General features: G+C 33.3%; 1 protein-coding gene across 1 annotated transcript in view; it reads left to right on the forward strand.

The window, feature by feature from the left end:
* LOC149419857 (uncharacterized) overlaps nt 1–7,998 on the forward strand; it is a 297,070-nt gene extending 289,072 nt beyond the window's left edge. The window contains exon 9 of the mRNA XM_089637341.1: nt 7,565–7,998. Coding sequence (XP_089493467.1) covers nt 7,565–7,681 — 117 coding nt within the window. The 3' untranslated portion in view covers nt 7,682–7,998. The remainder of the gene's footprint in view (nt 1–7,564) is intronic.
* Nucleotides 7,999–18,512: the final 10,514 nt, after the last annotated feature.

Consider the following 18,512-nt stretch of genomic DNA (forward strand, 5'->3'; position numbering starts at 1 on the left):
ATACCTGTGGAATCCATTGTATGTGGTGTAGAGACTGCACTACATACAATGATGAAAGTACACAAAATGTCAGAGGTGCAAGCAGAGGACATCCGGCAAGAGACTTGCCATATTTTGAAAAGGGCTGAAATACCCCGCCCCAATATCACGAAAGGAGAGTTTATGGCCCTAAAAGAATTACGCGCCAATGAGGAAATCTTGGTTCTGCCAGCCGATAAAGGAAATGCCACTGTCGTGATTAATACGGCAGACTACACAAAGAAGATGGAAGACCTCTTGTGCGATTCAGGCACCTATAAGAAGATTAAAAACAACCCCACCAACAAGATTGACATAAAGACAAGGGAACTAGTGAAAGCTTCTAGCATCAGGAAAGAGGATTGGTCTAAGCTTTTTGTAAAAGCCTCTAGAACTCCTGCCCTGTATGGTCTCCCAAAAATACATAAAAAGGAAATCCCAATGAGACCGATTGTCAGCGCTATTGGCGCTCCTACATACAAACTTTCCCAATACCTCTCAAGATTACTGCAGATGCAAACTGGTAAAACTGAATCGTGGATTAAGGATTCAACAGATCTGTGATAAGTAAGCTCAAGAAAGTTAAGACTGAGGAAGGAGATATTCTGGTCAGCTTTGACGTCGTGTCACTTTTCACAAATGTGCCTCTAGAAGACTCCATGACAATGCTCAGGGAGATATATGAGGAAGACATTTGCAAACTTTTTGAACACTGCCTCAAAACGGGATACTTTGCGTTTCAGGGTGAACTATTTGAGCAATTGGAGGGAGTTGCGATGGGCAGTCCGTTATCGCCAGTACTAGCCAACTTTTTTATGGAGAAGTTTGAAGAAGTGGCACTCGACACAGCTTCGGCTGTCCCTAAAGTATGGTGGCGCTACGTTGACGATGTCTTCGCCATTTGGCCTCACGGAACGGAGAAACTAAACGAATTCCTGGACCATCTTAATTCTCTCCACAGCAAAATTAAATTCACAATGGAACTGGAAAACGAAGATAAAATCCTGCCCTTTCTAGATGTGGAGGTGATGCGGAAACACGATGGTAGCCTAGGGCATACTGTATATAGGAAACCAACCCATACGAATCGGTACTTACACGCTGATTCGCACCACCACCCAGCGCAGAAGAGAGGACTTATCCATACATTGGTGACCCGAGCGACCAGAATATGCGAAGAACATAAAATCGGAGCGGAACTTACGAAGCTGACCGATGCACTGGAGCGTAACGGCTACCCAGAAAGTCAGACAAGGCAAATCATAAGAGCCAAATCTGCACCAAACGAAGACAGAGTTGAACAAGAGTCGAAAGGCTGTGCCTTCCTGCCTTATGTGCACAATGTGACAGACAAAATTGCCAGGCTTTTGAGAAAGGAAAATATCAAGACTGTCTTCGGAACAACAACAAAGATACAGGACTTACTGAGGTCTGCAAAGACTAAGTTTCCTCTGGAAACAGATGGAGTGTATAAACTCAGCTGTTCCGGGTGTGACAATGTCTATGTAGGCCAGACAGAGCGGACTATCTCAAAAAGAATTTCAGAACACTTCAGAGCTTGTAAACTCGGCCACCCTGACAAATCGGCAATTGCCGAGCATTTGATTGACACCGGGCATTACTTTGGATTTGTTCCTGAAATCCTGGGGAGACCGAAAACTTATAGAGCACGGCTGATTACGGAGGCCATTGAAATTCATAAAAATCCCGTAAACATTAATAGAGACGATGGAGCTAAGCTAAATAGTTCTTGGTATCCGGTAATTGACGGATACACCAGAGCTAAACAAAGAAAACCACTTTAAACAAAAAAAAAAAAAATAAAAAAAAAAAAATGATACGTTAATGTTAGCTCAGAGGGTTGGAGCTGGCAACACGGTATCACAACCTCATACTTAAGCTCACATTTTAACACAACCTCAAATAAGACATCTGCCCTGATGATGGACACTGCAATGCTGCCCGAAACGTTGGCTAAAGAAGGAGTTAGCGCAACACGGCATAATACCCCAAAAACAAATAACAAAAATCATGCATAAACATCATTGCATATTATGCTAAATTGATTCATACCATACTTAAATAACACTAGACGTTTTGCTGAAATATCATTATATATTATGCTTAAATATTATTATATATTATGATTAAATATCATAACATATTGTGTTTAAATATAATTATATATTATGCTTAAATATCATAACACATTATGCTTGAATATCATTACATATTATGCTTAAAACACATTAAATATCATGCATAAACATCATTGCATATTATGCTAAATTGATTCATACCATACTTAAATAACACTAGACGTTTTGCTGAAATATCATTATATATTATGCTTAAATATCATTATATATTATGATTAAATATCATAACATATTGTGCTTAAATATAATTATATATTATGCTTAAATATCATAACATATTATGCTTAAATATCATACCGTGTGTCTGTAAAAGAGTGTCCCAGTTTCAATGATATATTATATCAGTTTAATTTAGAATATTTACAACAAATCATAAACTAAATTGAAAGTGAACTAACCTAAAGTTTTAGATAAGCGCATGCGCAAATAATTTTTAGTTGTTTTCTCGCTTGCAGCGACACAAAGCGTGTTGTGTTCTGCTAAGAGTGAAGAGTGAATCCATCGTTTCAGTGCAACTTGCGTTTCGTTTAAAGTTTAATTGTCATCTCCCATGAGGCAAAAACATCCGCCGATGGCATGGGCAATTTGAAACGACAAGATCTATTTGTAAAAGGAAAATCACGGGACGACCAAAAGTGTCTGAACAGGATGTTGACCGTGTACTACCTGCGTAGTCCTGAGAAATCTGTTAGCAGAGCATGGTTTGAACTTCAGTTACCAAAGAAGGTTTTACCGGTAACAGTTGGTACATGCTTTAAAGCCAGATGACTATGGTGTAAGTGTTAACTTTGCAAGTCATGTGTTGGAGCGGGAAGATGACTTTCTCGATCGTGTGTTGCTCAGTGATGAGTCAACTTTTCATCTAACTAGGAAGGTATTTATTTACCCATGTATTTACCCATAATATTCATATCTAGGGGTTAAACCATCTTTAATTTGTAGAACACCAAAGAGTCTCCCCAAAATTTAATATTTTCTGCGCTGTATCCCGACGTCTAGTAAACGGACCATTTTTTTCGCTGAAGCTACTGGAACCGAGGTGGTTCATCTGGATATGTTAAAAGAATGGCTTTTCCCTAATTAGTAGAGTGTGAACCTGTAAACTACATATGGCAACAGCATGGAGCCCCTCCCCATTGGAATCTCTTTGTGCGAGGGTAGTTGATCGTCAAAGTCCCTGACCGATCGATTTTTTGTAATGGTCGAGATTTTAGATCTCTTTCCCGCTGGCCTCCACGTTCACCTGACATAACGCAATGCGTTTTTTTTCTTTTGGTGCTTTATAAAAAAAATCGTGTATACGTTCCGCCGCTACCTAATGATTTGCTAGAGTTAAGACACATAATTGAAAAGGCTATTGCTTCCATTACTCCGAACTTGTTAACCAAAGTGTTAAAAAAGTTTTAAATACAGTGTGGAATAATTGGACATTAGGTTGGATATGTGGCATATAACTAAAGTTGCACATATTGAATATTTGTAAGAAAAACTAGGTTAGTACCTCCGATTCGTTGTAAATAGTCTAAATTATACTGTTATGATATATCGTTGAAACTGGGACATTTTATGGACACCCTGTAATACGCTTAAATACATTAGTTTTACTTATATATCATTGTTTATTGCGCATACATAGTATAACATATTATTATTTAATATAATTACATTTTATGCTTAAAACTCCTTACGTATTATGCTTAATGGTTTCAACAAGGATCATAATTATTAATTATTAAGTAACAGCATTATTATTAGTTGTGCGAATCGTGTTACGCTCATCCGGATTAGTTTTGGATCAAATCTTATTAATTACATACATGTATTGACTACGCGTCGAGTTTTTAAATATCATGTTGACTGAATATTAAAAAAAGTGTATTTTAATACTCTTATAATTTTTATTGAATTATTACCCATTTGAATAATGATTAAAACCTATTGGTCTAACCTAAATTTTCATTTATAAAATTCTAAGAATTGCCATTTTGACACCAGTTTTGTCCAAGTTGTCACAATTTATTTTTATTCCAAGGCTTTGTATTTTTAATTATGATGAAGTAGTGAAAAGATTTTAGTATTTGGCTGTCTTTCCGTTTTCAATGTATCCTTATAATTTTCAATCATCAAGTTTGCAGTCACCTCTTTAACCTCTGAATTCATCAAAGAAATAAAATTAAAATGCATCATTTTGAAAGTGTGAGTTAGTTGCTGCTTTTCATTTTACGTGTTAGTCAAGGAAGTGAAATTTATAGTGACTTTAAAACCGGTCAGTAAGTTTAAAAAAAAGAAAAAGTAAGAGTGTAGACCTTATTTTCTCAGCTGTATGAATGCTTCGCCCTGGTTTTGATCAATAGTCACAAGTTACAAATTTTTCATTGTATGTGTTTAGTAGTAATTCGGATGTACAATAAAAAACAAGAGTTTTGGTTAATTTCTTATTTTTTGTGTTTTTTTTATCGAGTTTGATTAAATTTCAAACGCTCCGGAGACACTTTTAACAAAACGAAACTATTGAATGAGTAACTATTAATAATTACTAAACCAATCACTCTCATCCATTCAAATTTAAGGTAGATAATATTTTATTTTAAAAACCAGGCTAGAAACGGAGAATCATCATGCAAAATTCCACTATTCTGAAAGCTTATTAGAAGTCACCTGGTTAGTGCAATATGTCCTTTAGAAAACAAGGTTTAATCTAATTAAATCAGCTACGGTCCCATAATGTTACTAGAACCGTGTTCTAGACAGCAAATTAGTTCTACTTGACAACGTACTACAGGTTTGTGAGCGAATATGTTAGATAATGCACTTAGTATTTCATATATACAATATACATATGGTGCTCAAATTGCTTAAGTTAGCAGTTTCTCGAAGGAATTGTTTTGGCCTTACATTTTTCAATTTAAAAATATCACATCAAATTCTTAACTATACATTCTAGAGTGCTATTGTATGCACTCTATTTTACATGTTTTCTTTATCTATAAATATTTTATATCACTGACAATACTCACTTGATTACTTTATGTAAATTATATTAGATTTACTTTTAGATATTTGCACGAGTAAATTTTGACTTTCTAAAAATTGTTATTTTTTTTTACTTATTACTAATTCCTCCTTAACCACCCTTAAAATGAAAGCCCCAAAAAATAAGGCCATGCCTCGTTAAGTAGAAGGTCTCAAGAGGATATCAAACATGGGTAGCAACTTCTAATTTATGATAATGCCCACAGCCTTGGCCCAGGGGATCAGAAAAAGGGGGAGGGATTCCATAAATACCTGTAATTGCACAAATTTCTTTCTTCATCGATAGCCTCACGCTTTTCGACAAACAGAGGAATATTATTCCGACACCTGACATGACCCGTCTCGAGTACACATTCGGTTCACTTTATCATCCGATGCCATAGACTAATTTAATTACAAGTTTTTTACCTCTTTATATTTTATGTTCTTTAAAAAATACAGTAAGAAGTGACTTTTGAAGGATTATTGCTGACTAATTAATAAGTGATAGTATGTTCATTCACTTGTTTTTAAACATTTTCATGTTACTCATTTCAAATCGGTTATTTACGTCAAGTTGCAATTCAATTTCTTAAATAATTTCACTGTTATCACTCCCCACTACATAGGAAATAAATAAGAAGTTTTTAACGGGTCTGTTTTAAGTTGTAGGGTCCTTTTAAATTAAACTCCGTTGTTTGAGTATAATCTGAATCACCTTATTCACAATGAATAGACACTTTTTCACATGTAAAATACACTAGATACAGGCTGGTTCCTGTGTTTCTTTAGGAAAGGTGAAACCTTTGATTGTTTAGTGGCAAGAGAGCGTTTTTAAGGAAATAATTCAAAAATTCAACAGGCAGCAATACAGGAATTGTTCTTGCCGACGCGACTTAACAACAAATAACTAGCAGGGGTGAGAACCTTTCATAATTTATAAAACCTAAACTTCACAGGTGGCACTAATGGTATATAATTGATTCAATATACTGCTATCAAAATAATACAGTGTCTTTGGAATAACCATCTTAGTCGATCGATTCTTATCTATTAAGTGGGTAACTAAAGTTCAAATCATTCTTTGTTTCTCTAGAATATTGCGCTTGTTCCCTACGCATTACATGTATTTTATCATGCTTTATTTATGCAATGAAAAAAAAATTAGTGCTATAAGTCTATTTAAATTACTATAATAAATACGAATTGAAGGCATGAACCCGAGAAATATACTCATGCGAAAAGGACTTACGCAAATAAAACATTAATTTTAATATATGACATAAAAATAAGTACGTATCAATGTAAAGTAACTACGTAAATCAAAATCAAACTAATTTTACAACTCACAATGAATAAGAATTGTTTTTTTTTAAATTTATTTGAAAATGGGATATTGACTCAAATTCAATCTAAAGGTATGTCCAATTCATAGATATAATGAATTAGATGTCAGAGCTGATGTTGTTTTACTGTAGCTAAAAAAGGGAACAGGAAAGGGATGATATAGGATGTATTTAAGCTCCTCCAAGACGTGAACGTAATGAAGCTGTAATGAATAAGCTTCATTTGCACTTTTTTGACAAAAATTAGTTCTTTTCAATTTATTATGTATAAAAAAGTTTGAAATGCTTTAAAATTTGCGATTACAAAAATACACAACAGTTCTGTTCGAAAACCTATTGGTAGTTATTTTTTTAAAAAGAACACTACATAGTAATTTTTTTATTCCGTCGTAATTTCTATAATATAAGATTATCGGTACATTTTAATCACGTCTGCGGTAATGTGTCAAAATTTACCCACATTACTCACAGTAATTTTTTTTTTACGTATATACCTATAATATTAAATATTTACTTAGGTATAATTTTAATTTTATGAGATTTTATAAAACAAATTTAGTTTTACGGAAATAACTAATTACACAGATCTTTGAAATATAATCTTAAAAGAAGTTTTAGTAAACCGTTTCTTCAGTAACTGAGATTTATTTTTTTTTAATTTTAAGCTATGTAAAATACGGTTTCATAATAACTCAACACAGTGACAATTCAACACACTTTTAAAAAGTGATATAAAGTCATTAGAAATGATGAAAATTTTTTTTTTTAACCTAACCTAACCTACATAACCCAGTTAATAAATTTTTTTTTCATCACTTTCCATGACTTTATATAACTTTTTAAAGATGTGATGATTTATCCGGTTACCGTAAAATACGTATCATACGTATCGATTAGATGATACGATTATTATATTAGTATAGCATGTCTTTATTATGTAATTACTTGAAGAGTCATATTTGTTTTTTCATGTGTAGTGCACGTAATATTTCTAGTGATTGAAACAAATTTGTATTGTTTGCTTTACAGGGAGATTTAGAACAGTTGACAGTGGTACCAAAGGCAGGTTTCGCGGACCAGCAATGCGGTGATTCAGAGGCAGTATACGGAGCTATCGACGACTTCACCACGAATAACCCTACATAAAAATAAAAATGTTCTCAACCAATGGAGATCGAAATGTGTAGAAAAGCAGTATTTTACGATTTTATTAAAAAAAACTTGTATTAATATAATCATTGTATAATATCAGCCCTTTAAAAATATAAAACTATAAATGCAAAAGAAAAAATCTCAGTAATTATTATTTTTATTTAATTGTCTCCTTGCATTTTTTTATTTTACTTTTAGTAGATAAAAGTTTTCCATACAATAATATTTTAGATTGTGTGTGAACATGACTCACAAAATCATGTTATTATAGTTCAATAAAGTAATATAATATGTCTTAAGAAACTTTTCTAAATCATTACTTGTAAATACCTCAATTTCATATAAATGCGATTTTTCAAAAAAAAAAGTTAATATTTTAAAAAGTTAGAAAGCATTTGTATATTAAACCATATTTCATTCTGTCAACTTCAGCATAGTATCAGTCGTAAAATTGACTTTGAAAATACCGCTTATATATTAAGTATATTATAAATAAGAGTATTATTAAGGACAAATATTGATAAAACTGTAAAGTAGAAATAGATTAAAATTGTAACCGTCACTAACCAATATTTTCCGGATACTGTAATTAAATAATATGAACTATGTTCCCTTGTTATTTGAACTATTAAATCATTTAATTGCTATATAAATTTATAAATCATTTCACTGTAAGATTCATCTGCGTCAATACTTTAATAAGTGTGGTTCTTTTGTAAATTCATCAATTTATTGCAAGCTAAAATAAGCAACGGTCAATTGATATGTTTTCCAACCAAAGATTTTCACTGTCACCCGTGTGAGAAGATACTATTCATAATTTAAATTACCATAAATACTTCCAGTACGAAATACACTTTCACTATCACCTTTTGGAGGGGATACCATTCAGAATAGAAATTACGATAAATACTTCCAGTATAATAAATAATTTCACTATCACCCCCGTGAGAGGATATTATTCAGAATGAAAATTAGGATAAATACTTCCAGTACGAAAAACACTTTCACTTTGACCCTTGTGAGAGAATACTATTCTGAATGGAAATTTTGTTCACAATGTATTTAGTTTAAGGACAAGATCAGCATAGCCAGGAACATCCCAACCATTTCCTTCGCAATCTCATTCCTCTTATTCCTTCAACCTCAAAATTCCCCTCTTTGGGGATATAATAGATCCCCTAGCTCTGGATAATTAGGACTCCATGCTAGTTTTCCAAAGAATATATAATGCTAGATGGTAGATAATGGTGTTCATTATTGCATGCGGTAATAATCCAAGGTTAAATTAATTTTACAACTAGTAATTTTGGCAATAGTTTCACTGGTTTCACAAAAAAAAATTTTAATCATTGTTCTGCACATCCTTTCACTAATTAAGGACGTATAATATGGACCAAAATACGATATACGAGAGATTGATTAAGAAAATTGCGGAGTGTGATTATAAGAATCGTGATGTTTAGTAATTATTTGAAATAAAATTATTATTACGACTCCTTTTAATAGAACCGCAATGTACATTGTTGTATTTACTCTTCTATGATTTGAAAACATGTTTTATTTGGGAATAATGATAATCATACTCGTTTTTTGAAAACCGTTTGAATCATTTTTGGTGATTGTGCAACATCTACCCAAAGGAAAATGTGCAAATTTGTCGGGCTAGTGATTTTTGTGTCAAAACAGTTAAAATTATTTGATCATCTATCATATTAAAATAACGTTGTAGTGTTAGATTTAAGATTGTAGGCAAATCCTGTAAATATTGTGTTAACCCTAATTTTAATATTTCAATAAAAAATTGACATAAGTTTTGACATTTTATTTACAATTTAAACGATATGGTCTGTTGATCAGAAAGGAACTTCTGAAATTTGATAGGCGGGAACCGCCAAGATTGGCACCAAAAGATTTAGTAAACATAATTTCATTTAACATACATTGTGTTTGCTTTATAACATAAACAAATCTTAACCTAAGTGACTCGTCGTGTGTTTCATGCAATTAGTCATTTCTCTTTTGTCGTATTTACGAGTATAACTACATTTTTATTTTATTTATTATTTATTTTTTATTTCATTCTTTGAATATTACATTTGATTACAATAGTGACGTATTGCCCATTTCACTAGGTGTGTAACGCCTGTGTTGAGATGGTAATTTACAGAGTGGTTGTTAAATAGGTTTTTGTTTACACAATATTATGAAAATGCCAGATAAAATAAAATCAGTATTTTATTTTGTTTTAAAATTTTACAATTCAAGGATTAATGTAGAAGATGAAGGCAAAGCGAGCATTTTATCCCTATTTATATCATAATGAAATTATATGATCTATTTTAACTCATATGAAATAATAATGTGAACACAATTTTTTATGTTGCGTTTTGCCAAAGTGAACATCGAAACATGGATCTAATGTTACTTTTTGAAGCTGATTTTTCGAATTTTTTTCTTCAAAATTATTTAGTAAGTGAATATTGACATGGATAATTTAATGCATAATAACATAACCTTATAATTTTTTATTTTACATTAGCTCTTTACAGAATGTGTCACAGAAGTGTCGTCTTTGGGGATGCTCTGTGAGGGTATTTTGTGGAAACGAGATGGAGGAGGTTCTGAGACAGAAAAAGGTATAGGAATCTGAGGTTCAGTGTGTACAGCAGTGACAAACGTATAAATCTATCCCTCCTACTGGGATGCAAGGCGATGGTTCGAGAGAGTCCGGCTGGAGAGATGAAAGGGTCTCCCTCAACCGGCCTCTCCTAAAACAGCCCGCCACGCAGCTGGTGTGCAGACACATCGGGTGGATACGAATTTTTTTGTTCAGACACGTTTTTTTAACCCAGTAGTTAAAAGAAAATCAGTGACAATCACAAATTTTAATGAAAATAGAAAGATTTATTCAGAGATTGACGAAATTTTGGTCTCTCAACCTTCAAAATAAGATAGAGGTCACTATATATGGATTTTTTCTTCTAGAAAAACTACCCTATTCCATTGTCCTACCCCTTAAAGAAAAATAAAGCTCGGGCAACGCTGGGTGCTTTAGCTTAGTTCTCTATAAAACTGTAGTTTCTTAATTAAAAAAAATGATTCAGATAATTCATTAATGTTTCACAGAAATCATAACAGTTATTTCGTCTGGAAAATTACATGAACGTCATACAAGTCGAAGTTGTTTCATTTATTTTTAATCCTTCCTTATGCCCAAAATATACCTACTGCCACGAAAGAATTATGGTGCTTAGGAAAAAAATTCTTAGCGTCAGAAATTTATTAATGCTATTTTTTATCCAGGAAAACTCAACAAAAATCCCAAAAAATTAAATGCAACAAATTGATGTTTACTAAGTGCCGTTGAAGCCTAAATGTTTTTTTTAACAAATAGATTTGTGTCCGCCGGTCTACGGCGCCCCATAAACATGAATGTTTGACGTATTACACGATATTTGTCAGAGGACTTAGGTCGATGCCATGTCACTGACGTGAAGGCTGATTTATTTATGGCGCTATTTATTTATGAGTTGGCGCACACAAATTGTTTTGTGCTCATTTGTCAAGTTTTAAATTTTCCGACTCGCCGAATTGCCGCTGCCAACTGGGGGAAGAAAACGGATGGACCTACTTTTCATAAATATTTCCTCGGTAAGGTACTGAAACTTGGTCACGTTTTTTGGTATATTTGTTTCCTTTGACGATATACATGACTGAGTGATTTTGATTTTGATTTTCTCTGAATCCAGAGGTGGTAAGTTCGAAACACACATAATATGTAATGTTTTTGCGAAGTGTTCAAGAGTGACAGATACTCTCTGTATCACCCTGGTGAAAGTCTCTAATTTAGAATCAAAATGTTGTTTAAATGGATCTAGAATTCTCCAACTTTTCCATAAAGTAAAAGTATTTTTACATTTATTTTAGATGTCATAAATTTTGTGTGATTTGGAAGAGTTGACACGAGTACTTAAAATTATAATTCCGTCAAGTTGGAACAATACCCTAAAATAAATTCGGAATTTTAACGACGTGAGTGAAAAAAATATGCGACATGCGGCCATGGTGTACAGAACAGATTTTCCCTAGAACATCTCTAAAATAAAGTAGCAAACATAGCTACATAAGTAAAGAAGTCATGTCAAAAAATATTCGGCGAGCGGCCCCGCGTAATGGACGGACCTACGGTCGAATTTTCCCTGGCAGGCCTAGAAAATTAATCATTCCGTAATGTTTATTTCAATAATTTTTGATAAACGTATTACTAAAACCTAGGATGTTTCTAGATGAATACCTCTGGAAGTTAGTAATTTCATCAATAATAATAACATGGCATTTTAGTGTCATTTCACTTTAAGTGAGCTGAACTTTTACAAACTTAAATACGTGTCATATTCTTAAAATTATTCCTGCAGTGTGCATTACCCAATACAGATTATAATAATATAACCAATATTATAACACTAAATATACTGTCCATACAAAGTGATGACAAAACTTAGAATAACAATAACAGCAGGACAGGACAAAACAAGAACATCAAAACTAAAACACGATATGAAACAGGAGGCAGTTTGTGCTCAGAAATGATAATCTTTTGAGCAGACATTTTAATAATGTACAATAAGGAGGCAACCGAAACCAAACAATCACCGGTAGTTTTATAATATGGCTTATTATAAAATATTGAAAAGAAGTTAAGATTTATGAATTGTAAGATTTTTTAAATTATTTTCATCTCTGGCTTTCACCATTGAAGTAATAATCATGTATTGATTCATAGTGTTTTCACACAAACGAAGTATTGAATTCCGTAAGTCTAAACTTAAACTTTAGTGTGCACAAATTACACCCGCGCTGTGCAAGCGGGTTCCCTACAGAGCATCGGACCATCCCTTTTTTGTTTTTAAAGCCCTTTGAAATTCAGCCAAATTCTGGAGATTAGTAAGAGCTGAGGGAAGTCTATTCCAGATGAGCGAAAAAGTCTAGAAAAAATAAAATCTGAAGCTTACCGCTAATTTTATAGTTGAAAAACGTTTTATACAATTTTCAACTTTTTCGAAATAAAATATCTTAAATATTTAGTACTATTGTTATTAATATCAAATATAAATAACTTACATCCGTAGGTGTTGATCTAAAAAATATATACAATATGTGATCCCCGAGTTAACCCCCGTTATTAGAGTTTTGTGTCGCCTTAATGTTAATTAGTGTTTATAAATTAAACACCTTCTCTTCTTCTTCAATGGCGCTACAGCCCATTTCGAGCCTTGGCCTCCTTTAACATGAGCCTCCACCGCCCTCTGTCCTCGGCCGTCGTCTTCCAATCTGCAACATGGAGAAGTCCTCTGGCATCTTTCCTGACATCGTCCTCCCATCTCAGCCTATTAAACACCATGCGGACTTCATTCTACCAGTTCATAACAAAAATACAAAAATTACGTTTTTGGGCAAAAATTCACTCAATAGCGTTGGTAGCGCCAAGATTTAATGATTCCTCAACATTTTATCAAAGAAACAGAGTACTTAAAATCTAAAATGATAAATATAAGTCTTTGTGGGAGATTACTGTGAAATTTCAGTTTTATTCTGAGAACGGTTGAAAAAAGTTTTTTTGTGTTCTTCGATGTTTCCGTGATAGCAATGGAAAATAAAGGGAAAAAATGAGCAAGGAACAGAGGAGCATTAACACTTGGTGTGGGGGTGGAGGGTGTCGGTGATAATTTATGGATGCACGAGTAATGAAGGCCATTTGCAGCATTTTACTGAACAAACCACTGGTAATTTAAAAGAATGATTGTTCTTTACGTTATTCTATAAATGAATGTATTTTCGGGTGAAACAATGTATTTTCTCGATAATCTGAGAAATGGAAACCTCGATTCAGATATTTGATATCTTAGCAAGTACTGATTGTGGATATTACGTAAGTAATGATAAATTCAAATTCAAAATTAAAAAAACCTTAACTGAACAAATTAAACGTTAGGTACAAAGGTACAGCCTATTTCTTACTTATTAGTAAATCGAGTCCGAGGATGAAGGTTTTCAGATGATTATAAAAAAGTCCCCAAGGATCAGCCGTTGATCGACTTTTAAAAATCGATTATGAGCAGACATCTCAAAATCTTTTAAACCCCTTAGTTGCCAAAACAAGATTAAAAGAAAATAATCAATGAGTTTAAAATGATGTAGATTCCACAGTTTTCTGCTTCGACCTCTGATTTTCAGATGCAATATATAACTTTATTATTGACAACAATTTCAAGCTTAGATCTCATAACTGGGAACCCATTTACATTCTTCGTATACGATATAATAATGAGGCTGAGAAGCCTTTTGTGCTTTAGTATATAATATTATATCCCAAGAGCTGCTGCTCCGCTATTCCCCCTGCAATATACCCCCATAATACAAAACTATCATATAGTTAATGCGGGTCCCTATTCATGTTTGCGCAAAGCGCTGATAAAGCTTTATGCATTACTGAAAATTTTAAAATTGTTTAAAACATCGTCATTAAGGTTGTATGTACAGAGTTATACATTGTAAAAGATAATCATACCTTCACAATCCAATAATGTATTGGTGTTAGGTACCATAATATCTAAAATATATATGTGGGTAGTTGTAGGTAGATACAATGAAAGATGTTATGTGGTATCACGGTGGTCTTTATTATGTAGACAGTATTGGTGATGCATCACGTTGGGATGCATATCCGTATGGTCACATCTCTATGGATCAGTATTCAGTGATGTGGCCAGCTGGTGGTGAAGATGAGGGATCTTCCTGGTCCTCCTATGAGGTGGTCGGCACCGTGGATTTTGGAGGCGAATTTCTCTAGGCCGATGCTCGGCACTGTGGATGGTGGAGATGGATGATGGCAAATTTCCCAAGCCGAAGCTCGATACCGTGGATGGTGGAGATAAACGGTGGTGAATTCCGGAGTGTGGTCGAAGCGATGCCGGCCGAAGGGCCAACGACGTGTGTGTCTCTGGTCGCATGTCTCGGTGAGCAGATGGCTGACTATATTTGAGTACAAGACTAGATTGACTAGCCGGCAGCAGACGCGGCGTTTATATAAGCGCGCTTTAGTTGAGCCGTCCCAACAATTCTAAAAATTTTGGGAAAGCCGGTGTGTTTTCGTCGCAAATCGCTATGTTTCTAGGCGCGCGGCCAACACTAGAAGTAAATATGTAAATAAAAATGTTTTTCATTGTTAACTTTACGCAATACTGTTATTTTCTTTTTACTACACTTGAAACAGTACTGTTACTGTGTCTATATACTGGTTATGATGTTCGTTAACTGCTACGAAACTAGTAATATGCACTAACATGTGAATACCTCTGCACAGGTTCTCCTAACTAGTTGCTTACAAAACATAACTAATTAATCATTTACATACATACTGATTATTTTACACTCTACTATCGTGTTTTTGGTTATATATCAGTAGTTCTAGAGAGAGATCACGCATGTACGTCATCGACAAACGACCCTTTTCTTCTCAAAGACAACAAAAAAGACAGAAGATTCTAGAACGATGACGTCGCGTACGACCTCTATTTTTATATAACTTGCAATTATTATTTATTGACATCTAAGCCGTATGTTGAAGCATACAAAAAAATAAATGTAATATAAAATCATAATTCAATAAATGGTGATCAATATTACACTGCCAGAATTACATATGGACGGAATTGCACATTGATGAAATTGCACGTAGAAAGAATTACACCTACTAGTATGACAAACGACTAAAAACATAAACTAACCTAACTTTTGTAATTTTTTTTTCAATGTAAAATTTTTTAATACTCTAAAATTTAAGCTTAATAAAAAAGATTGGTTATGTTTTTTACGTGTGTAATTCTAATAGGTACAATCAACTTCATATATATTTTCATCCATCTCTTGGTATATATTTACGTAAAAGGCACGCTTGTGAATTTTTTCAATGTTTAATTCTTTCGGTATCTACTTACATGAAAGCCATGCCTGAGTATTTTCGTCCATGCGTAATTCTATTGGTGTCTACTTACGTGAAGGTGTTTAATTCTTTTTGTGTCTATTTACGTGAAATTCATGCCTGTGTAATTTCATCCATGTTTAATTCTTTTTGTGTCTACTAACGTGAAATTAATGCCTTTGAAATTTCGTCAGTGTTTAATTCTTTCGGTATCTACCTACGCAAAAGTTATGCCTGAGTATGTTCGTCCATGTGTAATTCTATTGGTATCTACTTGTATGCCTGTGTGATTTCGTAACTTCAATAATTAGGTACATCATTTGGACACATCACTGGTTCTACGTTAATTAACGGTCAAAGAGCGGTGAAGATGCTGACGTCCAAACCTCAAAGATTCAATCGAAGATCTACTACCACAGGTCACCACAATAAAATGTAGCCATGCCACCACAACAAATATACAATTTTAGTGCATTTTCGAAATTCATCGATAGAATCATAAATGCCCCAATACTTTTAGGGCCGCAGATTTTTCCAGCCGTTAGTCGGTTCCGATAATCTGATCTGATTATCGGAAGGCATTCGCAAGGCATTTAAAACAATCCTTACATACCCGATTCCGATGCGACTATCGGATCGGACGGCCGCGTACAAGGCCGAAATATCGATTTACAGCGGCAAAAATAATTTGACACTTTTTTTTTTTTGAAAATTTTAACGGTTCTTTTAGAAAGGAACAGAGAAAATTTCAACAATCCTTAACTGTACAGCCATTAACCACTGAAGTGATTTTTTGGCATATTTCGCCATTTTGCAAAAACGTTTTGAGATATCGCTTGTCATAATGTGTTATATTTATAGAACTTAAAAATATGGAAAAATGGCCAGATCTAGGTGGATTCATTGGCTTTAAGCCGCAGTTTCATATGTTTTAATTATTGTGTAATGGTATTAATTAAATAATATGGTAAATGAATATTTATGACACTAATCACTCCAGTGGTTTATATAATAATACTATCAGATACATTCTGAGTGTACTACCAAATATAATGGACCGTCAAGAATGATATTCTAGTTCATTTCTTCAATAATTGCAAATTCACTATATGGCGTCGTTTTAATTCAGTGGAAATAAACAACTTGATATGGAAACATATAACTTTTAAATATAAACTACAAAATCGTAGCCACATTGTAATGTAACTAGATAAAAGGTCAGCCAGCTGTCGACACATAGAAATATCTGTAGAAGACAAGGAAGGAACATGCGAATACATGTTGATGTAAGCACATTGCACGCAGTAAAGTAATAAGCGATACAACCAATATCCGATAATTACATTATGTATGCAACAGTACCGACACATATTAAACTTCAACATTTCATTAGTATAGCACAGTGCGCACTGGTGCAGCTGTTGTAACAATCTATCATTGTTCTGTACCAGCCACCGTCTGGGTCATCAGTCATCGCATTTACATCATTAAGTAATTAATATTCCATGGCTTCAATTACTGACCATTGTGAACATTTGGACAAAGAACAATCGGCACCTACGCGACGATAATTAATAATGTCATTGAATTTTGACAAATCACTATATCCAGTTATACATTACATTTTGGGTACCGCCACCGGTAATAATTTATTGGGTAACCAACACCGCTACCATAGATCATTCACAATGTTTGATGACTTTGCAGAGGTGCCTGGCTTCATGGGGTGAGGTTTGTCTAGGGATTTTACCACGATAAAATTGATAATTTAACAATGTCGTATCAATTTTATACATATATTCCTAGAACCGCTATTGACCCGAAATAAATAAGAAATTTATGATGAAATCAAAAACTTTGTTTTTAACCACGATTTTTTATTATTTTTCACATTCAAGCTTATTTAGGATATAAATAATAACTAAATACTAAAACAGAGTCAGCGCTTAAATTAATGTCTTTAATTACTATTATATGTGCGATTCTTGTAATTGTTACAATAATGTAAATTATATCGTAGGTTCATTATTACACCCATGTATTATTTTCCCCCTCCCACTTATTAATTATCAATTCGGTCATCTCTTTCAAGTCTAGTATATATTCTTTTGTAATATTTAATATTCTGTCTTTCTCTGTCTTCCAATTATCCTGTCTTAGTATTTAGTTATTATTTATATCCTGACGAAGCTTGATTTAAGCGAAACCGGTCGATGTTAAAAATATTAAAAACTCGTGGTTAAAAACAAATTGTTTGATTTAATTATAAATTTAATATCTAACCTCAAAGTAATTGCTTCATACGAAGAAAATAAGGAATTGTTAAGCAATGGCAACCCTGACTCTTTGTGGATTGACATCCTAAACGTAAAACGGCTAGGAAAAAACTAAAAATACTGATAAATTGACAATGTCGAATTAAAATATTAACTTTAACACGCATTGTTAGTCTGTTTGTACTCTTTGACACTTAAATAACTGTTGATTAGTTAGTAAGGTCTTTAGTCATCATAACTAAGGACTTTCGTTTCTCCAAGCTTGAACGGAATTAATTTGTCTTGTCATTCATTAATTAAATATGTGGAACGTGCACATACTTTTATTTTATTTGTAAGAGCTTTTTTAGTTCACCTCCATGCATTAATAAGCTAAATATTAACATTTTTCAAATCGACAGCGACCTTTTAATACTCCGTTATGTGCATTTTTTTTCTTATTCTAATTTATATTCACGAGCGCCATAGCTCTTTGTCAGAATGTTTCAGGCCATGAAAAAGTTACGTTGATTTAGATATATCAGACAGAAAAAGCTGTGCCAATTTGATAAAGTTCATCCAATTC

Source organism: Hesperophylax consimilis, chromosome 11, assembly GCF_061612785.1.
Source record: "Hesperophylax consimilis isolate HC1 chromosome 11, BYU_Hcon_1.0, whole genome shotgun sequence".
Taxonomy (NCBI): domain Eukaryota; kingdom Metazoa; phylum Arthropoda; class Insecta; order Trichoptera; family Limnephilidae; genus Hesperophylax; species Hesperophylax consimilis.